At 37.9% G+C, this 27287-nt stretch overlaps 1 protein-coding gene across 2 annotated transcripts in view; it reads right to left on the bottom strand.

The window, feature by feature from the left end:
* The window catches only part of ralgapa2 (Ral GTPase activating protein catalytic subunit alpha 2), a 125167-nt gene extending 119668 nt beyond the window's left edge, over nucleotides 1-5499 (bottom strand). For both annotated transcript variants that reach the window (XM_036593302.1, XM_036593303.1), the window contains exon 1: nucleotides 5277-5499. In XM_036593302.1, the coding sequence (XP_036449195.1) occupies nucleotides 5277-5382 (106 nt within the window). In that variant the 5' untranslated portion in view covers nucleotides 5383-5499. The remainder of the gene's footprint in view (nucleotides 1-5276) is intronic.
* Between the last annotated feature and the right edge of the window lie 21788 nt (nucleotides 5500-27287).

Here is a 27287-nt window from a genome sequence, read left to right as displayed (position 1 = left end):
ATACTGGAACTAAAATGCTCTTTTAATTGTTGTCCTTGTTGCTGTAGCAGGATGGGGGAGGTAAAGACAAGCTGTGTGTGGTCAGGTGCTCTAGTAATTACCAAACTTAGCCATGCCCAACCAAGCATGATATGCACACACAGCAGCTATCCAACTCAAACTCACTGCTTTTGACCCTGGAATCAAAATCTAGCATGGGCATGTACATTTAATCCTTAATGCACAGCCAGAAGTTACTATTCATTTTTCATAATGCACCTTCTCATCTAAAATGTGATTAATTTAGCTGTGCTCACTGAAAAAGAGAACACAGGACAGAACGATCGCCTATACATCAGTCAGAAATTCCACTATGCATGCTGAAAGAAAACGATTCATCCAGCAGTTTTTATAACATCTGGCTCACACCAAGCCAATATTATTTGCAAAGTTTGAGAAACTAACATGATTTGTGAAGAAAGCAAACGGTTAACATCACTGACCAGATACAATACTTGAGTGTACATCATCCAACCAAGCACAGTGAGTAAAAGAGGCTAACAGAACTAGCGAAGATGAATAACACAACACCAACAATAAGCTACCAAACAGCACAGATGACAAGTGGACTCCTTTTCTAATATGTACTCTGAGATACGGAGAGTACCAGGAAAGCCACAATCTGACAGCATTTCTTTTTTTTTGACACTTAAGTGTTTATTGAGTTTTTTTTACAAGTGGATAGATGTATACAATAAAGGAATGTCAGAAGCAGAACAACACCAAAAAGAGGAGGAAAAAAATAAGAAAAAAGGGTCTGTGGTTATAAAATCCCTATCAAATGAGTGTATTTAAAGGTGTAGTATCCTTGCATTTATGCCCATTTATCACTATGTATTTCTACAGTGTCATAAGTCGTCCATTTTCGCCACCTGTTAACAAATACGTTTTCTTTCACTCAAAGCTGGTAAGTCATTTTTTCTAGTATATAAATTTGTCTTACAATTTCCACCCACTGTTCTACAGAGGGAGGTTCAATCTTACACCAATTTCATGTTATTGCTTTTTTGCTGCCTATCAGAATTATTCTTGTAAAATATTTGTCATTATCCATAACATGATCATTAATATCTCCAAGGTACAAAACTGTGCATTATTTGTGAAATGAATAACCCGAAATGTTTGTAATCACATCATATTCATTTTCAAAAAGAGTACAGTTTATTACATTTACAAATGATGTGCTTATTATTGGCCTCCTTAATCCCGCACATACTCCATCACGGCTGTTGATCACCAGTTTGTTTATTCATAATTCAGGAATTATACAATAACGAGTCAAATCTGATGGCATTTCAAATGTTGAACTACCTCAGGCAGTCATTCCATGGAGTGCACAGGGCCTGAATTACTGGCAGAGCACTGAGGGCTTTTCTATTCTTGCTGAAGCTCGAGCCTACCTCTCAGCACCTTTTAAACAACATGGTTTAGGATTACTTGAAATATCTTGAACAAGAGGAGGAACAGACTTCTGCGCCAGCAAGCCAAAATGTTACTTTTAATGGAGCCATTGATGTTCCATGGTACGCCTTGAGTCATGTTGTTTGTGAGATTGCGTTATGCCTGCTGCCTACCTGTGAGTTCATTGGAAAAGTCATTTTATAGTTTGAACTGTCACCAAGTTTGTCTGTAAATACAACTGAAATTGTTGTAAGACGAATATCATTTGGCCATGAAGCTGTAAGACTGTGCCTACTTCATGGGTAGTTAAGTCCTTCCCCCACCACCAGTTGAAATCAGCATCAGTTGATCATGCTAAACGACAACCGTCAACCAGTATTGGCTTCACAAAATGCTGATCAGTCCATCTCTAGCAAACATGCCAGGTTTTTTTAGTGACACCACTGTGGTCTGTGTGCTACCATTGCGGTGTTGTGGATATCGCTGCAGCCATGATAATCAAAGAAACGTTCAGTAAGACAGGATAAAATAGACAAACTCATGTTAATCAAGTTAACCAGTTAAGCTTTAACTGACCATCAGTAAGCAAAGCAAATAGGGATAGTCATAAAACTAGAATTCAGGCAAAAAAGGCAGAGGAACAGGGGATGTGAGGACACTAAATGACAGATGAAAGGCAAAAAGAGAGAAAGGAGTTTTGGTGGCCCTAACATCCAGCACCCTCATCACTCATCCTTACTTCCTATCCGTACAGGAAGCAGCCATTGGGAGGAAATCCTTCCTTTTATGAAAACACAGCACTTTTCTAAAGCTGGTGTGACAGTGAAACACAGAACCTAACAGAGTAAACAGACCCATATGAATAAAAAGAGCATGCAGGGAAGTTTTGTACAACAACTGGTCTGTGACCTTTGCTCAGTAGTCTTGACATTGAACCAGTAGCGGACTGAGCAACAAAGGCACTGATACACTGACTCCACAGACTTGGAGAGGTTCAAAACATGTAATAAGTGGTACAATTTGCTACCTGAATATTCATCGTTTTCAACAATAGTTGCTACTTGTTTGCTCAAAGAGAGATTCGTGTAGATCTGCCAAATATTTCAGAATGCTCCACAAAGAATCAGACCTATTTTAAACATCATCCCTCCTGCCTTGTAGTACAAATTAGGTTGCACATCACAGTTTTGGTATTTCATTATGAAGGGATATTCATAGAGGTGGTTGAGCAATTAGACTGCCACACTGCCAGACGTTACTTTGTAGCTGTTTATCTTGAGGGCCCTTTGGATAATCCTGAGCTAAGCATTTCAGGAGGTTAGTATGGATGAGAATACTGACTTTGGATGTGTTCAAACACTATGCCACTCTGTCAGTAAATACAGACTGTAAATAGAGCCTACCCACCATAACACGTAGGTCTGTCACAATTATTACATAATTGTCTAATTACAATTATTTAAGATAATCAGAATTTTTAGTTATTTATTTTCCACAGGTTTTCCATTAGGTTTCATAATCATATTGTAGCACAACAAGCATAATGTGAGCTGGATGCATTTGGATTAGATGGCTTGAGCCAAACGTTTAAGTTTAATCTTTTAACTGTGTGGAAAGATATAACATATTTAGTGGGAATTTTTGTTTGTTATCTTGACAGCTAGTATAGGTAATGCTATCTGTACGCTTGTAGAACAAGTTTTTTCACTCACATTTTCATAGTCTCAAGAGAAAAATGTAAGCTTTGGTTGACTGTGCAACTGTAGACACTTGGTAGACACAGTACAGTGCAGTGTATCCTCACCTGTTAGCTGTGAAGTAAACAGCTGGCTAAGAAAGACAGCTAATAAGTCAAATTATCACATTTAGACTTTACTAGTTGCATCAAATGAACATAACAGACACGTGTGAATGTCAATTATTTATGTAATAATGAACTGTATAAATAGCTAACCTTTCATGATTGTGACATGCCTAAGTACAGGTGCACTCAAACTTATCAAACTTATCATTAACAACAGAAATCACTGTACAGGCTCCATGACATACGACAGTGACTGTGACAGTCACAGTCAATACAATAACTATCAGCACACTGAAATCAAGAAAATGCTAAACCTGCAAAAATAAAATTACCATCTTTCCTACTGTGTCCCATGATAGCTAATTTTCTGTGTCTCTTGTTGATGGTACCAAAACTAGTTCATTAAATGTTAGAACTTCAGATTAAATACACACATATATAAGCAGATAAGCTTGCATAGCTGTGCAGAAGACGCTAAAATAAACATGCTGAGCTTTGCAGACTTTCAAAGTCTCTTGGAAAACATGCGTCATTTAAGGTTAAGGTTATGCCAGTACTGCCACTACACAAAACAGTGCAAAGTCTGACGTCAAGCTTTGCAAGCTTTCTAAATATCACAGGCTCTTTCATAGAACCGTGGTGCATGGGCCAGACACTGGTGTAGTATTCAGCAAAGCAGATCAATTTATTTTCACCAGAGCACTGTGACACTATGCATGAACATAAGAGTTTTAGAACAGTGCAGGGCTAGAATTAAGATGTGATCGCATGTACGCTTACATGAAAATCACCTTAACTCAGACAAGCTTAGGCACCAAGCTAACATAACTGAAAAAACGTACTGTGGACTAACTGTCTTGGAAAGGCTGCACAGACTGACTCCATGACAAGCTATAGTCTGCAGGGAAAGTGTGAAAGAGAGTGGCAACAAACAATTCTGTTTTGCTCATCAAGTAGTAGATCTATATTGGCTTACTGGTGGTCATATGTCTCATCAGGATACTGGAACAGGAAGTATTCCTGCATGTTAGTAACCTGAGCACTGTAGCAAATTACATTTCTGGAGCACATGGACCACCATGACCCTTAGCATATTAACGCTACACAAAATCGCACATTGGCTGTGTCATTTTCTTAGAATTTGGTCAATTTTGAAAAACAGTTTTCTAATAACTTCTTTTTGATACAGAGGAGATAATGCTCAAACGTCTTTGTATTCGTAGTAAGCCATTTTACTTAGAATTAGGCTTATAAGTACAAACAACCTTTGATATTAGAGATATATTACTGATATTACAGTAGCTCTCAGAGCCAGTCAATGTAGGAGATGCACTAGCAACCTGCATTGCTGTCTACTATTGCAGAAACAACAAAAAGTCAAGAATGTCTCAGATCACGTAGTAGAATTTCTTTTTTTTTTTTGTATTTTCGAAGGATGATATGGGATATTCATCAGCTAGATGGCTACACAATGCTGCAGCTGCTGTCAAGTCTCCACGCCAAGCAAAGAGCTCAGCTTTTCTCGTTCCTACAGTTCAAGAAGCAGGTAGGGACTAGACACAATAGGTATCGTGATTTGTCTGTCCATTTCACTGTGAACTATTTTGCCAAACAGCAGGCTGCCTCGTCGCTGCCTGGGAAAGCTAGTACGCTAGCTACCTAGCCAGCTAGCAAGCTAAGACAGAACATTACACAGCTGAACAATTAAAGCCGAACGACACCTGATACCAGCTAGCTAGCATCGCGAGTCAACCAGCTAACGATACATGATAAGCAACATATTGCTTTCGCTATCCATTCGGGTTTCTTAATCAAACAGCCAGGGCTTGTATCCTTATTATCAAGACGACATCCAGGTTCATTCAGTGAAACAAAGGCACGTCGTCTTCCACTGCATGTAGCTAGCTGGCTAATTGGTCTACTGAGGCCACATACATACATACACCTAGCTCGCTAGCGTGCTAGGTTAGCTAGCGGTTAGTCAGGGTGCTGTCAGTGTCATAGCATCAAAGCTTGCAGGCTTCTCACTCACCTAACAGTGACCGAAGATGCTTCAGGCGGGTTATAACATCCTTCTTTGGGTCCAGAACTTTCTGTGTAGATTTCTTGACGTCTCCATAACCCCTTCGAGTGAACATTCCGCTGTAAAAGTCAATTTTGGAGCCCGCGTTCCCTCCTTTTTACCATTCAGTCGGTGTCCTATGTGTCACTTCTCTCCCGGTTGCTGTGCACTTCACTTCTGTTCCAGCGGCCGCCTGTTCGCGGGTGTGTAAACACGGAAGCACACAGCTCTGGTTCAGGCCAGATACGCCCCTCCATACGCCCCCCGAGCACGTAGCAGGGTGTTTTTAACCCTTTCTTCACGAAAATACACTGCAACGACTGTCGTCACGTTGTCAATATTTTCAAAAAGCCGCGTTTATTATCAGTCTTTCAGGTCACATATAGGTTTGGTTCTACTCTTGGTGCGCGTTATTAGCTTATCCAATGAAAAATAAACATGTTGTTTTTTGAAAGACATTCGGCATTCAAGTTTTGTTTATAGGACACCAATTTAAACTTTTTTTTGTATTAAATCATTATTGAATATTGCATTGCTTGTATAAACTACTTCCAGATTAAACAAGGCCAGAATATCCACTACTGAATGATGGAAGGGGCTCATACAGTTGTCAAGAATTTTGCACTTAAGTCATAAGACTTATAAAACTGATGTCTCTGCATGAACTTTGTGAAGAATTGTGATGTGATCTGCCACCCCACCCCACTTATTTTCTCCCCCTCCCATTTCTTTGTCTGTCTTAACTTATCGTGGTGATTGTATGTTTGTCAGAATATCTTAATAAAACTACAATCATAAAAAGATTCTGTAGTATTAGGATTATAATCTGAACAAATTCATACACAATTAGGTATTATTAAGTCATTATAATACTTGCTCTAACTAAAAAATGTACAATGATTATTATTATTATTGTTATTATTATTATTATTATTATTATTATTGTTGTTGTTGTTGTTGTTGTTATATGAAAACTTAGATGTATCTTAAGGTTAAAGCACTGTAAACTTAAATGTTATGCCTACTTAAATGTTATGCCTACTTAAATGTTATGGTGATTCTATCATGATTTTTACTTCACAGTGCTCCATTGAGAACAGATAACTATTTTCTGTCTTGATGTAAATGAAGTGTTAGACTCCATTAGGGTAATTTCACAGAATTTTCAAAATTTCTGCATAATTCAATTATTGAGATGTCAACAAGTTATTCAGAGTGGTTTGATGTGAAATAATAAATTGTGTAGAAACTTACCAGCTCAAACATATTTAAAGCAGAAGTGATAGGAACCAGAGGTCACAATGTCTACAGTGCAAATATAGCCATTTTATAATAAAGTTTTCTTTGGGTAGTATTGTCTTGTAGAACACCCTATATATATATATATATATATATATATATGTATATATACATACATACATACATACATTATCTAAACTGCTTATCCTTCTGGGTCGCGGTGGGGTGCTGGAGCCTATCCCAGCTGTCATTGGGCGAAGGCAGGATACACCCTGGATATATATATATATATGATATCAGGCAGTTTCATAAACATTTCATCTAATTTCATTTTTGGTGGCGTCTGGTTCCTATCTCCACAACTGTTAACAATTCTTACTCAGTAAGTTTCTCTGAAACAGAGTATTCCATGTCAAATCACTCTGAAAAGCTTTATTTACATCATAATAATTTAAATGAGCAGAAACCGAGAAATAAAACAGTGGAATCCCCTTTTCAGATGATTTGTTGGTGTTCAGAAATCACACAGTACTGCAGTACAAAGGGCAGATACTTTAGTTCTACCATTAAAGCTGTTTTGCACTCTACATCTTACGAAGGAGTGGAAATAATACTGTATTATAATTCATATATATATTCTAAATTTAACTGCTATATGGAAGTTGAGTTTAATTTTTTTGCCTGAAAATAAACACAATACTCCAGAGTGCCATCTGGTGTCGAGAATTATAATGACGTCAGAGTGGAATTTTGCATTTTTCTTATTTGCTTCAATTTTATCATATGAAGATTTGAGAAACTGAGCTGAGGCTGAAATGTGCCATCCGTTTTATGCATTTATACCAGCTAGAGAAATCATTTCATTAGGCTAAAATATTTAGCGCAAACATTAAAATCAGTCAAGCAAAGTAATCTCTCTCGCCAAATCTGTCCTCGACATATGTGCAGACATTTTGGTTATGGCTCTGGGTCTGCACCCCTCTGTGTTGGCTGTGGATGGGCACAGTTGAAGGGCATTAGGTTAAGCTAGCGCTTTTTCTCTCCTTGGCACACACGGTCTCCTGCCTTTCACTGGAGCTGGTGACTGGAAGCTTTTACTGGCCAATAAAGAAATGTAATTGGATGGCAGACAGGCCTCCTGCCGTGTAAGTGAACTGGAGAGCTAGCTGCATTAAGACAAGTTCAGCTTCCCTATGATTTTAATTGATTTTGCAGATGATTAACATGATGGAGAATTAACATTTTGAAGAGCAGTGGAGACAAAAACGTTTGAGCTGACGGGGAAAGAACATTGTAGTGAAGAAAGCTAGATGAGACTTAGATGAGTAATTTGTGAAACTTGGAAGTGTCATTCTGGATTTGCTTGATTTGTGTATCCTTTAATACTTTGTGGAAAGCAAACGATTTCAAATAAACCACTTCTTGGCTGATAGTTATCAGATTTGATTAGTGGAGAAAAGAAATCCCAGTGTATTCCTCTGTGTACACAGAGATTTTTTTGTTCACAGTTACAGTATTCAGGATATATTTTGCCCATGTTGATAAGCAAAAATAGCAGTGTAATATTTTTACAAAACAAATTAATCACTCAAATATGTTCCAAATCTAAATACAATAAAAAGCATTAGATGAACAATTGAGAGTACTCGTCTAAAATATATTAAGGCAATATGTTAAAAAGGCCATTAAATAATTAAATTAAATGATAAATTAAGGTCTATTGTCTTACATCTAAACATATAAAAGGGGAAAATTAGACAGAGAGTCAGCAGATGGTGCTTTTGAGCAGGTAAACAGAAATCTGTTCTTGAATGACAGACAACTAGACTACTCTTCCTTACTTTTATAGCCATACAAGTCAAATCAACAAGCACTTTTACTACATACATATAGCTTGGAGGCTCAGTAGTTTAATGTCATCATGTCATTGGAGTGGGGGGTGTTCAAACTTTTGCATGTGACTGTAAAATCCAAGCTAAATAAAGAATACACGATACAATCACTGTTAAATGAAGAATGTATATTAGTATGGGCCAAATGCTCAGAAGGAAGAAATCACATTAAAAAATATTATGGGGTCAGGATCAGGGTTCAGTTTTTATGTTCCAAGATCACAGTCCTTTGAATCAACATCATCCTAATTACAATTGCCTGTATGCAATACAATAAGCCACCTAATTAATCCATGCTATAAAATTGTAATTAAGTACTCTATCTATCTATCTATCTATCTATCTATCTATCTATCTATCTATCTATCTATCTATCTATCTATCTATCTATCTATCTATCTATCTGCCTGACTGACTGCCTGCCTGCCTGAATGACTGACTGACTTACTTACTTACTTACCTACTTGCATTATTGTATTAATATTATGGCTGTGATATTTAATAATCTATGAGCAGAAATGATTAATCTGATGAAGGTTAATACATACTGGCTTTGAACTTGACAAACCTTTCCACTAAGTAAAACACAGGAAACCAGAAGCTTTCCTTTGTTTAAACACTATAGCATTCAAAATGCTTGTACTGTAACAGTTCATAGTAACAAACCCAACAACCGAGCTAAATACTGTATAGCATTAAACCATTACAGTGCAGTAAACCATAATGGTAAATATGTGCGTATTGAGTTATTGGTACATGGTTAATGTCTTGGTGCTCTAATAACAGATGTCTGGAAAACTGAGGCTACATTACCAACCAGTAGGTGGCACCATTACCCCATAAATGAATCCCCTCTAGTGGCATTTCACCGAAATTTAATCCAAGGTTTGAAAAGCACTTGTCTGCACTAAATTCACAAGTAGATCTCGGAAATACTTGACTTTCCTCCCCGTATGGTTACAGCTTTCCTTTTTTGTGAATCTAAGTGTCATTAAAAGCTAATGTGCCCCATTATGGCATATTAAGATGCAGAGGACAAGGATGCCACTATTATACCCCAATATAGCTTTCTTCAGTGTAAGGAATAAAGCACAGAGGAATCTCCACTTTGAACAGTACCTTCTTCAATTAAAGGAGAATTCCACAGACTTTTCAAAATGTCTGCATAATTCAGTGGCTGAGATATAACGGAAGTCATTCAGAGTGGTTTGATGTGAAACTTCTACAGAAACTTGCAGACTCTGATTCTTTACAGTGGTGGTGATAGAAACCGGGGGTCCCGATGTCTACAACACAAATATAGCCAAATTATTTACTATTATTTATGATCCTACGCGTGTCTTCTGAGTTTTTATATGTAATGTTGATGACAGTAAAATAGTGGTTAATCTGAAATAATATTTTCTTTGGCCACTAATTTGCCTTAGAACACCCTTCATGTATCTCTACACCACGAATAGATTAAAGTAAACTGATTAAAATATGTTTTAGGCCAAAATTTTCGCATAAAACTACCATAAAAGAATGCCTCAGACATCAGAGTATTCATAACCATTGCATGTAAAAACTTTCAGTAAGGGAGCTTTTAAAGGCATTAAACATATCAGACATCTAGATCCTATCACCACCCCTGTAAAAATTCTGACTCTCTAAGTTTCTCTAGAACGAAGCATTTTACACCAAACCACTCTGAACGTCTTTGTTTACATCCTAACCATTTAATTATGCAGAAATTTTGCAAAATCGGTGGAGTTCCCCTTTAAGAATGCAATTTCATTACGCGCTGTTTCAGAATGGAGCAATGGGGTGCGCCGGAGTTACGACTGCATGTATTATGAGATGATTACTGAAGAGCTGTTGATTTCAGGTCTTCTGTTAGTCATCAAACTACAGAGAACATACTGGAGAAAGTCGACTCAGCTGGAACAACAAGGGCTGAGAGTTTTTTTTTCTGTTCAGGTTGACTGGAATTCTTTTGGATATGCCAAAAACAGTGACTTGTTACTTCCAAAAAAAACAAGCCACCCATCCGCTTGACCTCATAAACCCATTCAGTCACCAGCACACTCGTTGATTTCATTTCAGCTGTTATTCCTGTCACAGCCGCCAGGTGTCGCTTTGGAGTAGCGCCTAATTGTGAGGTAAAAGGTAGGACGTAACACGGACACTTCATAGTTTGATATTAAGAGTTGAGTCGATTCATCCTTTTATTTGCTTCGCATATTTTCCAAAGAATCACGTAAATACTGCCTAGGCAAAGATTTAATGGAGTTACTGAAAGTGACCACGCAGAATAACCCCCCTTATTCCTTGTTGCCTTTTCCTCGGTTCCGTGCCTCATTGTGAAGAACGTGAGCAGCTGAGTGGAGAGCGAGTCTCTTTCTCGCATTCAGCGCTTACGGTTTGAACGACACTAAATTTCAAATAACGGAGGGGTTAACGAGATTGGCCCACGTTCGAGTAATCAGAATCAGGCGTATTACACTGTGGCTGAATTTTTTACATGGCTGCTTATAAAACTGCTTAATTAAAAGTCTGTCGTGAAAGCATCTTCTATCTGAGCAGATAATCTGCAGTGAAATTAATAAGCAGGAGAAAAAGAGAATTACTATCACGGAGAGAAGGTGTTTTTAGCTGTATGCATGGCAGGGGTCTCTATCTTGAATGTGTGATACATGCTACGCAGCAAATGGTTCTTCAGTATTTCTCGCTCACAATCTGATTCCAATTTCGCCAGTCATCAGCCTCTCAGGAGAAGGACGGGTAGATGTTTAATTGGAGCGCCTGGGCTTTAATTGAGTTCACCTAAATGTAAAACTACCTTTTTTTAAAAAATAAAAAAAATAAAAAGTAGCATCTTTTAAACTCTTCACGCCGGTTTTCTCCTGCACATCAGTTAAGCTGACAAATGATGTCTCTCCATTCATCTCCTCATCATGGAAAAGAATAGACCTCATCTTCAGTTAGCAGCCTTATATTTCAAAGAGTGACTTTTAGCTTATAAATAGATCATAATTTTCAATAAGTATGTGCTTGAAAAACAATGCTGTCCTTCAGCATACTCTCGCAGTAATCAGTCAGGAGGGACCTGGCTTATTATATTAGGTTTTTTCTTCATCCATCACATATTTTTGATCACTTGATAGGCAGTGTAACTAATAGGAGTTCACCCAGACTGATGTGAAGCTCATCATGTGAAATCACAAACACCACTACTGTATTCTTCAATATACTACCGTAACTGTGTAACTGTACTGATATGTGAATTTATCATTTATAGGTTGGGCGAAGAATCTACCACCCTGTGTTTCAAGTGTGAGGTGAGAAGTGTTCATCTTTTATTTTAAAGAATTAATTAATTACTTTATTATTATTATTATTATTAGTAGTAGTAGTAGTAGTATTGTACAGGTACAAACAATGTAAATGCACTCTCAGAGGTTCAACAATGGTTTTAAGGTCCAGTTGTGTACATTAAACAAGTTCTAATGGTGCAATAAACTCAATATTTTTCAGGGTAAGGGGTATATTTATATCTTTTCAAGCATTTTTAAGCAGCCTGGAGTCAAGACAGGGTGTGTAGAGTCAATGCAACCTATGAAGCATAACTGCAATGGAATATGGTACAATTATGTTCCTAAAGCTGTTGTAGCTGTACCACCACAAACGACCCATCACAGTGATAGTGTTTGTATCCTGAAAGTTACTGTTTATTTTTCTGAGATTGTAGGAGTGTTTACTACAACATAGTACAATGTTCACAATCACATTTTATATACAATAGGGAAAAAAAGGAAAAAAAAATAATATGAAATGGCATTATTTTCACATGGAACAGATATAAATAATGTAGCAAAAAAAGATCACAATATGCCAAAGCATCTCCATCAGATTTGTTACAGCTTAAGGGAAACCTCCTGTATTTTTATGTATGTAGCTATTTATTTTTTTTGTGACGGAGGCAGTTTTCCTACTAATTTCTGTGAAAGAAACATTTCTAGCACATGCAAACCTTTTGTATGTTGTGGGGAGAAATCTGTGTGACTGTCAAGAGAGATGAAATGGAAGGGGGTAATTTTTGCAAAAGGGCCTTGTAAATGAATATCAGACTATGACTCCTTTTCATAGGCAGGGATGACCTATCTACCTTCAAGTACAGCTCACAGTGATGACTGCAGAAGGGGTCAGCAGTAGCGCATCTGAGAGCTCTGCTGCAGACACAATTTGGAGGCTTCAGGAGAGGCAGCAGCTTTCAGGCAAATTTTGTCAAGCTGTCCTTGGTAAGCTCCTCTGCGTGTGTTTCCTTTCTCAGAACAGCTTGTCATCAATCCGAATACTCACATATTTATGGCGTATATGGTCACACATTCAATGCAGGGCTCTATTCAGGGTACCTATTTTAGAATCAGGCCACTTGGGAGATCATCGGTGTCCCATCATTTGGAAGGGGATTTTCTCATAAAAAATATAATGTATTAAAAATAAGTAACAGTATTGTCTGTTTAGATTCTGTATTATCCACAATGCTACCATTTTGAGAAAAATAACTTCATCATCAAGATTATAAATGTGGCATAAAATTGGTATTAATTCACCTGTTATAATGTCATAATACGTCACAAGCATGAGTACACAATGTTATTAGTTCCACAACACACTTTTAATGCAGTATTACAAAGATATTAATTTTTGTTTTACATTTTGTGTGTGTGTGGGTTTAGGATGTAAAAAAAAAAATGAATATCTTGTCTTTACAGTATAGATGTATAAGCCTGTTAACACATCTGTGATTGTGGGAGAGTTTGTACAGCACTGTGCAAAAGTCAGAGACCACCCATCATTTATTTAATTTGCAGTCAAAACAGCCATTATGTTATTTTTAGCATTGGAAAAAAGCAGAAAACATTTATGTAACAAACAATGGCACAGAGTCCTCAACAACTTTTTGTCCAGTATTTATTGTGTCTATCCTTTCCCTTTATTAAGCTCCCAATCTTTTCAGACTTGCTTTCAGTTCAAAGAAATCGGCAGGAATGTTTTTCCACCCCTCCAAAGTTCAGTCTTAGAAGTTGGTTGCACTTTCTCACCAACCAAGTCATGCCAAACACATTCAATAATGACGTATTCCTGGTACGTTTTGTGCATGTGTGGGTGTAGGATGTGAAAACAGAATAAATATATTTGCCTTTACCATATAGACATATATGGCTGTTACCATATCTCCATTGGCTTCCCATTGGATCCATGTTATTGATCATTCTTGCTACACAATTTCTCTTCCCGTGAGGTATAAGCAACACAATTTGATGTGTACTCTTTGAACGCTTTACATTTCTGTGCACAGCAAAGTTGACAATGGCTCTGCCTAACTGCTACAAAGCCCAAACGTTTCAGTATCTCTTTAGGGACCTATTTGGTTGGGCGAGAATAGTTGTATTTGTGATAACATCATTAACTGGGTTTTCCTCGCTAAGTTTATCCACTGTCTTTAAGGCACTGTTTTTCCAACTTCTGGCTCCATTTCAAACCACAGGGGTGGGAAATAACAAGCACCAGTGGGATTTCAGCCAGTCCATCACGGGGGCCAATACAGAGCCATCCAAGCCTCTGAAAGTCCAGCTTGGCCTGAGGCTTTTTGTACTGGCCGTGCGTCTCTCAGTAAAGTCAGTCTCTCAGTCACTTCAGTGAATTCCCCTCACTTTGTTGTCGACTCCAAAATGCTAGAGAGCCCAACATCATCATTATCTTTTCTCCCCACCGAGATTTCTCCTCCTCAACTGAGCCCATCCCTCGGCTCGGTGCTGGGCTTGTTTTATTGGTAGCTTCTTTCCGGTGTGAGAACTGTTTCATCACTGCCATCTACTGCATCCATTGCAACTGGTGTGAAAAACAAAGAGCCCCTCTTTCTTTTTTTCTTGTTCGGAGTCCTGATGTGCTGGCAGGAAATCGATAGCTGCTTTCGCGCGGCTGGATAATTAACACGGCACTTGTGCAGTGTCGGTTCACAGGTAGGAGCCTTATGTCACGAGATTGTATCAGTTCAAATGCATGAGAGACACTGGACCGCAGATTAAAGTGTCAGGAGGTGAGAGGTAAACACACATGGCAGTGTGAGTGAGGGGCATGAGTGTGTCAGTCTCGATGTAATGTGTGTGTAAATGTGAGCACACTTGTGTTTGGGGGGGTGCTTGTGTGTGAGCTTGTGTGTTCATGCATGTGTGTGCACTTTGTGTGTGTGGGAGTGTGTGTGTGTGTGTGTGTGTGTGCGTGTGTTGCAGTACATTGCAAAAGTCAGAGACCTCCCTTCATTTATTTAATTTCCTGTCCTTAACAACTAAATATAATATCAAATTTATCAGCATTTAATATTTTTCTATCTTTTGCCTTAGACACAGCTTCCATTCTTTTCGGAAGACTTGATTTCAGCTTTTTCAAAGGAATCTGAAGCTATTTTTCCAAACCTCCAAAGTTCAGTCTTAGAAGTTGCTTGCATTTTTTGCTTCTCTAGATCCCAAATAGTCCCAAACACATTCAGTGAAGTTGAGGTCTGGACTGGTCTATCGTCCAGAAGCTCCTTTGTTTGATTTGCCTTTTTCAGGAATGACTTCTTGACAGCTACACATCCTTTCAGACTCATAGCACTGAGTTATCTTCTCATAGTGGAAAGATAGACATCTGTGGACTTCTTCAGATTTGAAGCAAGAGCCAAGTTCGATATTGAAAGATGAAAGATTTAAGTACTGCTTATCTGACAGAGATGGTTTTGGCGGTCTACCAGGTCTTGCACAGTTGTTAGGAGTCCCATGTTCTCTGTAAGTTTCACAAATTTTTTGAACTCCAGTTTTGGAAACTTCTTTCTGTTTGATATATTTTATGTCAAGTCCCCTTAGAAACATCTTCTCAAAAATTAATAAGTTAAGAGCTGCTTTGACTAGAAATTAAACCAATGAAGGGTGACTTTTGCATGGACTGTATATATATATATATATATATATATACATATATATATATATATATATATATATACATATGTGTGTGTGTGTGTGTGTAAGAGTGTGTGTTACACTTATTTCCTTGAGTTTTCATGAGCAATTTGGGAAAAAAAATTTAACTGCAAAGTTCTCTCACTGAAGATTCAGCATTTCAGAGGAAAAAAAAGAAAAGAAAAAGAAAAAAAAATTCAAAATGACCAATCCAATACTAACCCTGAAGAGTGACACTTCCGAATTTCCAGTGTGGACATGGTGGCAGTACAAACGTTGATAGATGGCAGGGAATAAAAGGGCTTCTCGCGACAAACTTTCAGCAAATGTCAGCCTTTCATGGTGTTGAGAAGGCCCATTTCATATCTATTACAGCAGGCTTTCCACGGCCGATATTTCAGATTTTAGTGCTCCCTGCACCACAAATCCTCTGCCAATCTTCCCCATAAGAATCTCTGCCAGCTCCCCTGTGATGCATTCTTCCCCTCTGTACCTCTCTCGCTCACTGATGTGACAGAACAAACCCGCGACCTATTAGGATTAAGGCTTTGAAAAGATCTTTGATGCCGTTCAAGGTTCCTTTAAACTGGCGAACTGACAATATGAGCAGTGTGGAGGCAGCTGCTGAATGAGGTGATTGGTTGTCCTCGTCGAGGTTTAGTGCTGCTCCACAAAATACACTCCCCCCACCTCTCACTCTTACTCTCCAACAACCCTAAAAAAAAACCACAGTTTTCCCATCCAGCCACATCCTCTGGCGCGCAAGACGCTAACAAATGTGTCTGTTTTTCGCCTTGCTTTTGCTGAGGACTCTTGCTGCAGATGACTTGGCTCGGTGCCCTTGCTGTATCTGAACTGTTGCCCGGAATCAGCTGAAGACAATGGCTGTTTTTTTTTCCCTTCTTCTTCTTCTTTCCTTTCCTCTTCTCCTGAGGACACACAGGCAAGCGTCAAAGGCAGCAGCAGGCTGCGGAGCTGAGGAAAATGTGAAGGACAGGGATAAATGCAGTGCCATGTTATTCAAAGGCAACGAGCTGTTGAAAACCCTTTTTAAAAGAAAAGGGGAGAGAACCCCCTCGGCCACTTTTCTTTAGCTAAATTGATTTTGACATGCACCTGTGAGTGGTCTTGTATTTCCCTGAAACATAGTGTTGTATGGCTTTGTTAGTCGTAGACACTGGCTCAGAAATTAGACCTCTAAAGGAGGATGACTCTTCACACCAATGTTTCCCAAACATACATATTCAAAAAGAAAGAACATCTCCTGTGTAGAAACTGCAATTAATTGATGATGAAAAACATTGTGGCGGCAGGTCAGAGTGCCCCAGTCTGCGCAGTTACGATATCATTCCATCTGTGAACTTTCATTCTATAGATCAGCTTCCAACATGCATTTTTTAAATGTATTATTTATTTTTTTTTTTTTACTTCTCAGAACATCAAATACTTAAGCACATGCATGACACAAAAAAGAGCAATGTTATCTAACATTCCCCGTTTCTATCACATTATCTGAAAACCTCTCTATGAATGTAATTGCCATTTCTGCCTGGCTGTAATGGATGTGGTGGATATGATATCGAAATTCCAGTGAAAGATTCTTAGAGAATGGTGTAGAGGTAGTGGTAAGGATCCCATTAAGATACGGCCCCGCTCCCTCCCACAGCCTCTGGCTGAATCACACAGAATGCATCTCAGTAAATGACACTGATGACTGCCAAGCAATAAAGTTATGGAGCAGGATCGCTCCCTCTCGCACAGACAGACTGTCAGAGGATTGCCGCCACACCGCTAGTGCTGACCTTATCGCACTAACCTTATTGACCTTATCGCACTAACTCTGCATTTACATTCTCAACACAAGCTGAAAGCCTCTTGGGTCTGCAAGAGTGCCTCCTAATCTTTTATAAAAGCGTCTCAAGTTGGCTTTCTGGTTTGGAGAGTGCATGCCGAAAAAGAACTTGAAGGAAAAGGCAGGCCAAATTTTAATCTTTAACCTATCTTAAACCTCTGACATCCTGCCCCAACTTTGACCAACTCAAAAGCTTTTTGGCTATCTTTGAAGGGGAAATAAAATGTGAGCTCTCGCTTGCTTGGCATTTCAGTCAGCAGTTTTGAGTTACCGCTCGCTTTATAAGAAGAATTAGCTTTAGCAAGTGGGTGGTGAAGCCCACATCTGACTGCATACCAAGTCAAGAAAATCATCCATAGAACACTCTTAAAAATAAAGGTTCCTAAATGGTTCTTGGCTTGGACATACAGCTCTTGGAAAAACCTTTATTTGATAAAGAACCTTTATAATCTGTGGAAGCTCTCTAAACTTTTAAAAGGTTTGTCACACTCACATACATTTCATGGTTCTTTCATTTTTTTGAAAGGTTCTTTAGAGAATCAAAAGTGGTTCATCTTCATTTTTAATAATAAAAATGATTTAAAAATAAATGCAGCATGTATTATAACATATTTAAAGCTACAAAGACCAAATAGACTACAGAAGGAACTAGAGCTATAATCACTAGTAATTTGGTTTGAGTGTTTAGACTGAAATACAGGCTTCTAATCTGATGCTTCAAATCTCAGATGGTGCTTTCTGATGGTTGGCATAGTGTAATGGATAACTCTGAGGCACTCCACACAGCAGACTGGGTTCTGTTCCTGGGAAAGCACACCATGCTATATCAATAGGAGTCCTTGGGCAAGACTCCTAACGCTACTCCTATTTGCGTCCTTCCCACTGAAAAAAAAAGTTGCTTGAAAGTAACATTCCGTTTACTTGATTCAAATGTGTACATTGGCTCCAAATGAACGAAAATGTATCAGCATAATTACTAGGTGTAAGTGCATAATTAACTGACATATTTCATTAGTGAGGAACTGATGTGTGTGGAATGTTGGCTAATTTTAGGTTTAAAAGCATTGAGGTGCTGAGAGCACAGCTCAGGGAAGAGCAACAGAATATTTACCTGTATGAAATGGTGAAATGTTGATTTTTTTTTTTATTATTATTATTTAAACCTGGAAAAAAACACAATGTTTTAGAGTCTTGAAAAATGCAAAACAAAAATTTTTTGGTTTGTTTGTTTTATCTCTTTAAGCTCATGTTCAGACTGGATTTGATCTTCTCATCAGAGGAAGTTTGAAGTTTTTGATAAAATTTCAAAGATTGTATTTTTTTACTCAAACTGTTATTCTGATAATATAATTTGAAATGAAACATTGTGTATTAAATTAGAAAGGATGCAAAACAGAAGTAGCATTTTCACTAGTGCTCTCAGACTTTTGGATGCCATTGTATACATGTTTAGTCAATGTCATAACATTTCATAACTCCATTTCTGAAAACACCAGCTTTAACATTGTTTGAGCATTTCATGATTATTCGACTAGTCCAAAATGACTTCAATCTTAAAATGTTTTTTTTTGCTTTCATTCTTTCTTTATTTCTTTTTTTCTCGTTACCAAGGAACTATTTACTAGTGACTGTTTTTTTTTTTCCTTTTTTACTGACAGTGATGATATACTGCGTTATTCACTACAGTTTGCAGAGTGTTAAAACATGGTTACTACCACATTCATTCTTGTCTTCTACGACATGAAGAAAAATATGGGTGGCCTAATTTCCATCTCCATTCCAAAAAATATTGAGCATTACTAGAACGGTTTGGTATATAACAATGTGTTTAGATTTAGATACTAAGATGCTTTACAAGTTGCTTATTAATAGTAACTTAAACTAAGCAGCTTAAACTAAGATGGCTGAACTGGACAATTATTCCTTGAATTACCCTCAAAGTTGAATTTAAACCTCCACTCTTATTGGCATCAGACCCATCTAGATAAAGTCTAATTTTATATTTATAATTACATCAAATGTCTGTATCCATGTGAAGTATAACATTTGCATGACATGTAGCAGAGAAAATAACTGTGTGTGGAGGCTTCTAGTGAGCATTGATTAACTAATCGCACAGCTGACACAGCTAAGATCTTTAAAAGCCTCTGCAGTATACGGCCTCTGTCACAGTACACCCCCCATGTTCTCATGTACTTTAGCCAAGGGCAGCCTACCGTTAGAGCAGGCGTTTTACTGCAAGAAGAGATTAGGGTTTCATTGACCAAATGTTGCAAAGCCAGGCACCTGTTTGGACAGGACTGCAGACTAGCGCTGAACCATAGTGTGTATTGTGTCTGTCCAAACTAGAACAAAGCACCTTCTTGCAGTTAAGTTGGGTTTAATGAATCTTTGATATTCATAGCTGGGAAAAGAAACAGACCTTGACCGAGCATTGTTTCTGATAAGTGGTGCCCTCAGACACCCAGAAAGCCATGTTTGTTTTAAGCCTCTGGTTGGTGGCGTCCGTGCTAAAGGGCCCACTGATGCATTTTGCCAGTTCCAAACAAACAGTAGCGCAGCACCACACACAGTCGCCTCGCCAACCCTCTGCTCCTGCTATAAACAATAACAAAACAGGAATGCTTTTGATTGCACGGCACTAGTTGGCCCTGACTATGTTTTGTGTAGCGACCCATGAACAAAAAATCCCTGGGTAAGAATCAAGTCCCACAGACAAGGACATTTAGTGCCAAATTCCTCCCCTCTTCAGTCGGTGGTGATTTTTCGACTCCTTTTGTCACTAGTGCGTCCGTAAAGTGGGTTCTTTTGCTATTGTTCAACTAATCATATCCTCTTCAGTAATTCCACTGGATGTGAAAAGATGAGATACCATGCATTAGTCTCTTATCGCTTAATCTAAAATTAAAACGGAGACGAAAAGTCTCAGGGAGAGGACAGGGAGTCAATTTGTCAGTTAGTACATTAGCTTGAAAAGAAAACATTAATTTGTGCAGTTATCTATCTCGAATTCCATTAAAATTAGGTCAATGTAGAGATAGCCATTTCAAAACCTCCTCATATCAGCATGTATCACTATCAGTAAACTGTCAATTTTTTTTTAATCAATCAATTTTATTTTTGCCCAAATTCCGCAGATTCTGTCAGCGTTTGCCCCAGCTCAAATAAAAAAGAGTGACCTATACCATGCTAATCAATTACAGCATGAGAACACATCTTGAGGTGCTAATGTGGAATCTAATTCAAACCATGACTGTTCTGAAAAGAAAGGAAAAATTAAAAACGAGAAGAAGAAATCATGTTTCTTCATGAGAAAAGGGCTTCCTTGGTGAGGATACTGAAATATAGCTCACAATTCCAACCACACAGGCTTAAATGAGGAGTAGAAATCTTTCTTTCTGCAAGCCTTTTACATATTGTTCTCAGAAATCAAGGACTCTCACTATTGTGATTGGCCGAATGGCTTCAGAAAGGAAGTGCTAAAGATATGTCGCCTCATCTGCACCTCATCAAGTGTTGCTGCTTGCCTTCAAATCTGCAGAGCATTCTCTCACTGCCTTCGTATTCTTCTGCTCCATGCACCGTCTGTTGCTTTGCTCACGGTGCATAAAAACGTTAAACCTCATGCTAGTTTCGTTGTATTTTTTTATACTGTGGAAGCATAAGAAAGGAAGATATGCAAGCACAATCAAGTATTTTCCATTTGTTGCGTAAATTGCTATGAATCCAAAAGGCATTATAAGGCATTTCTCATTTGCTCTTCAATTGACCGTGCTCATAAGGGAGAAAGAAGAAAAAAACTTGGAAGGCCACCCTATACATAAAGCTGTTTCTCAGTTATATGTCACTGTTGAAAGAAAATGATTGTCTCAAAGGCACTGTGCCAATGTCAGGCTATACTTATGTTTGCTGAAAATTGCCTCTTTTCATATCGTTACAGAAAAACAACTAGTAAGACTTTTCTTTGTCCAAAAATTGTATTACTGAAAAAAGTGTAAAACATTATAATGTATGCAGTATACAACTTTACAAACAATCTTTTCCAGTCATTAAATCTATTATAAATATACAGTACTGTAGGAAATGTATTTAATTTCCAGTCAAAACAGCCATTAAGTACGAGTTAATTCCTTTTAGGAATTATTTCTGAGGAGACTAGATATATAGTTTAGCTTCTAAAAGCAGAGGTCAAAAAGTGCTTAAAAGATACAGAGAAACTGTGACTCCTACCAACTGTTCAAGACCTGTTAGACCACCAGAGAAACAGTACTTAAAGCTTTCGTCTTTGAGTGAGAGGAGTAAATGAAGATCCACTCCTGCTTCAGAACTGAAAAATCTGCAGGTGTTCTGGTCCACTGTGAGAGGACAACACTATGGAACTGAAAGGATTTGTAGCTGTCAAGAAGCCTTTATATATAAATAGAAATAGACAATGAAAAAGAAGAACATTTTCAAATCATGCAAAGAAGCTGCTGTTGTTCTCAGAACAATGGACTGACCACCCTAGAATCCAGACCTCAACATTTCTTTCTGTTTGGGATCATAAGAAGTGGAAAATGCAACCAACTGCCAAAGTTCAGACTGAACTTTGGAGACTGAACCTTTCTTTGAAAAGCTGAAAAAAAGCCAACTGAAAAGAACGGAAGCTGTAATAAAGGCACGTCAAAATACTGTAATATCGAATCTTCTATTTAGTTGCTGAGGTGCCTGTGTCATTTTCTGTTTAATATATTTTCTCCTTTTTCTGACACTTGTACTTAATGGCTGTTTTGATTGGATGGAAATTAAATGAATAAAGGGTGGCCTCTGACATTTGCCCAGTACATGTAGAATGTAAAATACAATACAACATTTGAGGAATGAAACTTAACACGACAACCATGATGATAACGGCGATTGTGTGAAGGAGGTATTGTACCTTAAGCGTAAAGGAAAGAAAGTGTAAGGAAGGAAATTATTGATGCAATGAGCTAGGAATCTGTATGAGGTCATATTGTATATTGTCAGGAAAAGATGGGAGAGAGAGAGACACATTCTCTTTTGTTCGCTCACCTCTCGAGCGGCTAGTGTTTGACTTCCTCCCTATAGGAGTGGGTAATTCAGGAGCACTGTGTGAGCTTGTTAGATCACCGAGGCCTGCGACGGCACCATTCTTTGCAGACCCTTGACAGCAAATATGTAGTAATGATATTGTCTCCAGCTGGGTAATAACACACAATTCAGGCAGCCACACAGTGCACTGCTGCAGAAATGGAGGGGGAGAGAAGAATTACTCTGAAGGACTGGAGGAAAATGACAGTAGAAATGTCTCCAACCCCTGAAGTGGAGCGCTGAAAAATGCACCCTCCCTGTACAACTGAGCAGTCAATAGCTTCTTTCTTCCTCAATAGGGTATATGCATGCCACACACAAACACACATTAACACAGAAATACCATCAACTTAACTAAATTAACTGAAATAAACCTGCTTTTGTAACCCGAACATATCCAGCACAAACACAGCCCAGAACGTCAGTGTTGACTAACTGCACTGACCTTGAACTCACTTGTTAACAACTAACAGGCAATAAATGTCACTTCTGCCCAACTCACTGCCAAAAGGGGAAAGGGGGGGGGGTGCCGTTTACCCTCTCCCCTACTGAGGTGTGAAATTGTGGCATGTGATCCTTAATGTGTGTGAAGTAGACAAGGCCTTGACACAATGCCCCCGGGCCCTCAGGGGGCCTCCTCTGGCACAGTCTGTTAGCTTCCTGCTGGGGTTTGGCGCAGCCTCACAGTTCACTTTCAGGCCTAAGTTGGGATAATAAGCTTTCACGGATGCCTCCAGGCGATGTGCTGTAACACTGAGGCCTATAGTCAATCAAACAGTACTGCGGAAAAAAAGAGCATAGAAAAACATGTGGTCAACCCGCGTCATGGGTTAAAATGTCATGATGATACATTTTGTTACTGTGATATTAAAATGTCATAATTCTATTTTTTCCATTTTATTTATTTATTTAAACTCCATTTGAATACAGTAGCCTTTAATTTATGTGAAGATTCTGTGAAGAGTGGAACAACAGAAATGTCATAAAAAGTCCTAAAAAATGTTGTTACTTTAATGTATATTCAAGGGCCCATATCCTTTATTTTATCTTTACCCCTGAGGCCCTTTTATTATATTTGTTTGAGTTTATGTACCAAAAACAGGCATAATTTATTTTTTATGACAATTTTCTAACTTCTCTTTATCTTTTAGAGTTAAAAGGCTGTGTTTGTTATTTTTATATGTAAATGAGCTCACTTCTTGTTGGCTATCCTGTGATGTGCCTCATTCAAAAAGCAGTCCAGGCCTAAACAATCCTTATAACTTCAGTGTGAATGGGCGGAGCTAAACTGCTGTAGACTAAATAGGAAAATGTTTGTTTATTTATTTATCTACTATGTATCTACCATTTTAGAGCTGCAGGTTTTTTTGTGACAGTGATGATTATTGATGTAAGCAAAACAGCTGTTATTTTGCTTCTTTTCTTTTTCATTGTTTTTTTATTTTTTAGAGAACGGGCTTACATTTACTATACATATTGTGTTAAGGTACATTATTATGTTTGCGAAATCTCTGATCTCTCACAATTCTATAACAATTGCATCTCTTGCATGATTTAATGCATCATGAACCCTCAACCATTCATTTCTAAGTGATTATTTGGCATGATTTGATAGAACAGCTATACCTCAAGCCATTAATGGATTTTTGTAAAATCTGCCTGACAATTGTACTTTGACCACATACAAGCAAATACTGTATTGAATATTATTGTAATAAATTTAGAAACAATACAGCTGAATCATCGCCTTCAGATTGCTGCGTCATGAGTATCAATGCTTTTCTACATCCCTGCTAACAACATATTACACAAAATGATACTGAGTAAAAAAGCGGGATGCATAACAATAACCTACTATATGCTTGGAACAATAATTTATCCCTAGAAAATAATAAGATGTGTATCGTGCTCCAGCTTTGCAGCGGTAAACATCTTTTCCCATCCTCCCTTCTTTTGGTTGGCTTCATGCTGATGACAGTGACCTTAAAGATATGGATTTGGAGCCCAAATGCAGGGGCTGCTGGGCTGATTGTTCTACAGGGATGTGTATGGAGAGCTGTCCTCAGGCAGGAGTGAATCCTTTAATCTGTGCGCTTGATCTGAGCTCTCCCTTCTCCACTGAATCGTCTCTCTCTCACTCCCCTCAACATCCGCGGCTTGTGGCCGTGAACTCTGACTCCTGCCCAAGCACCGAGCCAGCAACTCGAGAGGAGAAGAGAAAGACGAAAAAAGAGAGAGAGAAAAAAAGAGAGCTTCCCCCTCTCTGCTCTTATTCATCTGTTTTTTTCCTCTCTCTTTCTCTCTGAGAAGAGTATTGTGAATGTGAAAATAATTTAGAATGCTATGTAAAACGTAGCCTTGATACTTACTGGCAAAGAGAAAGGAGGTACATTAAAATTCATCCTTTTTTCCCTCATGCTCATGGTCTGAAATGGTTTCATTGAAATCAGTTCAATCCTCACTTAGATTTGCATACACATAACAGACAGATGACCTCAAGTGATTGAATTTGGCCCATAAAAGAAACGTATTACTTAAAAGATGGAGGCTGCAGAGGCATACATTTTTTTTTTCCTTTTGAAATAATTAAAAAAATAACCTTTTCCTTACTTTGTCAGTGACTTCTGCTGCTCCTTGTTATGGATGAAACTCCTTGTTGTGGATAGCTGGCTGAAAAACCTGTTTAGGGTCTTTCTGTAAGGTACTGTAGCTGCGGTCTATGCAGAAATGGCACTGAAAGTCAATACAAAAAAAAAAAAACATTTTTCAGTCATAATCATTCAAACAAACAGGTTTTTCATCCTTGTCGCCACACAATTATCCCAAAACATGACCTGCATGACACTAAATACAATAAGCCATGCTTTAGTCATTGGTATTGGTTCAGTCGTAATTTGGTCAAATGTAAAAAGTAAAAATTTCTTATTCAGTCAAAAGGAAGACTTTGAATTTTGTCCTATTTTTCTTACAATTCAGCCAGTACCTGGTGCAATGTATCTGTTACATATCTCTACACTGTAGAGTGCCTCAATGGGCTTGGAGGAGAGCACTAAGTACTCAACACTATCAGACTACCATGTGGACTCCCAGCTGGCTCACAGCGGTCTTGGAGAAGAAGAGAACCCCGTTATCCTTTTCTCCCAAAAACAAAATAGCTTTACTCATTCTAGAACATAGAACCAACCACACACAGCACACAACATGCAAGACTTTTATTTTCTATAAATATCTATGTAATATCTATAAATACATACTACTCTTAAGAAAACACAGTCAAAAAACAAGTGTTTTCTGAGTTAGTGCTGGGTGGTTGTGATTAAATTCAATATCACAACATTCTAAATTTATTGGATTATCGGATGATACTTAGTTTGCATGAATAAAGCTAATGACTCCATTCTTCTGTCACTTTACGGTAAAATATGGTCCTACAAACCTGACATAGCTTGTTCTGCTATTTTGTTCTTTTCTATTTCTCCTAAAAATATGCTGATGGGAACCATTTGTGTAAACAATTACCAGACACTACTAGCAGGGACTAGAAAGAAAAGAAACGTATTTCTTTAGTTTTTATGTATTTTGAACTTTCAGAAAACAATTAAGTATCCAGAAATTATATACAATGTGCAGCATTCAGTGACCACCTTTCATTTATTTTTTTTTCAGTCAAAATGGCCATAAAGTACAAGTCATTTACATTTCAGATGTATATATATATATATCTCTGAGGAGATATATATATATATATATATATATATATATATATATATATATAATATATATATATATTATCCTTCCACTGTGAGAAGACAACTTAATGCTATGAGTCTGAAAGGATGTGTAGCTGTCAAGAAGCCCTTACTGAGAAAAGAACAATGAAGAAGAGCATTTTCAATTCAAACCAAGAAGCTGCTGGTGTTTTAAGGACAATGGACTGACCACCTCAGAGTCCAGACCTCAACATACCTGAATGTGTCTGTGATTACTTAGATTGTGAGAGGCACTGAGTAACCTTTGGAGGTGTGGAAAAATACACCTGCAGATTTCTTTGAAAAACTGAAAGCCTGTGTCCCAAAATAATGGAACCTGTAATAAAAGCCAAGAGTGAACACAATAAAAGTAAAAAAAATAAATAAATAAATAAATAAAAAAAAATCAAATTCAAATCACATTTAGAGACTTCTATGTAATTTTCTGTTAAATGCCCTTTCTGCTTTTTTCCTGATGCTGAAAAGTGAATAACTTGTACTTAATGGCCAATTTGAATATATACGGTTATCAATATTGCTAAACCTAATAATGAATATTACTGTGTGACACCAGTCCTGGTATTTGAGATATATCACCCTCAGGGCCTGTGGCTTAGAGACGGGTGCTCTAAGCCGCAGGCCTATGGGATTGTTTTGTTATCTGCAGTGAGGAAGCATTAATGTTTGTGCACTGCTCCCCTGCAGAGAGTGGCAGTGGCCGCAGCGCAGCGGCGGCACTGCAGGTGGGGAAAAAAGCAATTTCATGGTTCATTCCGCCTGTAATGTGTGGCCGTAATCTTTGGATAGAGCCTGCCTTTTTGTTTAAGTTTCACTGAGTATTGGGCAGAGCTCAGCCCTATTAATCACTCAGCTGAAGTGAATGGGTTGCTGGAGAAGAAAGTGTGTATGCGTGAGAGTGTGTGTTTGTGGGTGTTCACATGCAGATGTTTGTGAGTAAATGAGTCAGAATAAATACATCTGTAAGCAGAGATAGGCCTAACATCTACATATGCCATCATATGCATGTTGTGTGGATGTGTCTAATTCATATATATATATATATATATATATATATATATATAATATATATATATATATTTATATATATATATACACACACACACACACACACAATAAACTCAATTACTAAATGTGACCAAGTATTTACACAGAAG

This window comes from Colossoma macropomum, unplaced genomic scaffold (genome assembly GCF_904425465.1).
Source record: "Colossoma macropomum unplaced genomic scaffold, Colossoma_macropomum, whole genome shotgun sequence".
Taxonomy (NCBI): Eukaryota; Metazoa; Chordata; class Actinopteri; order Characiformes; family Serrasalmidae; genus Colossoma; species Colossoma macropomum.
Note: the sequence above shows the minus strand (reverse complement) of the source record. Positions and strands in the feature narration are given on the sequence as shown.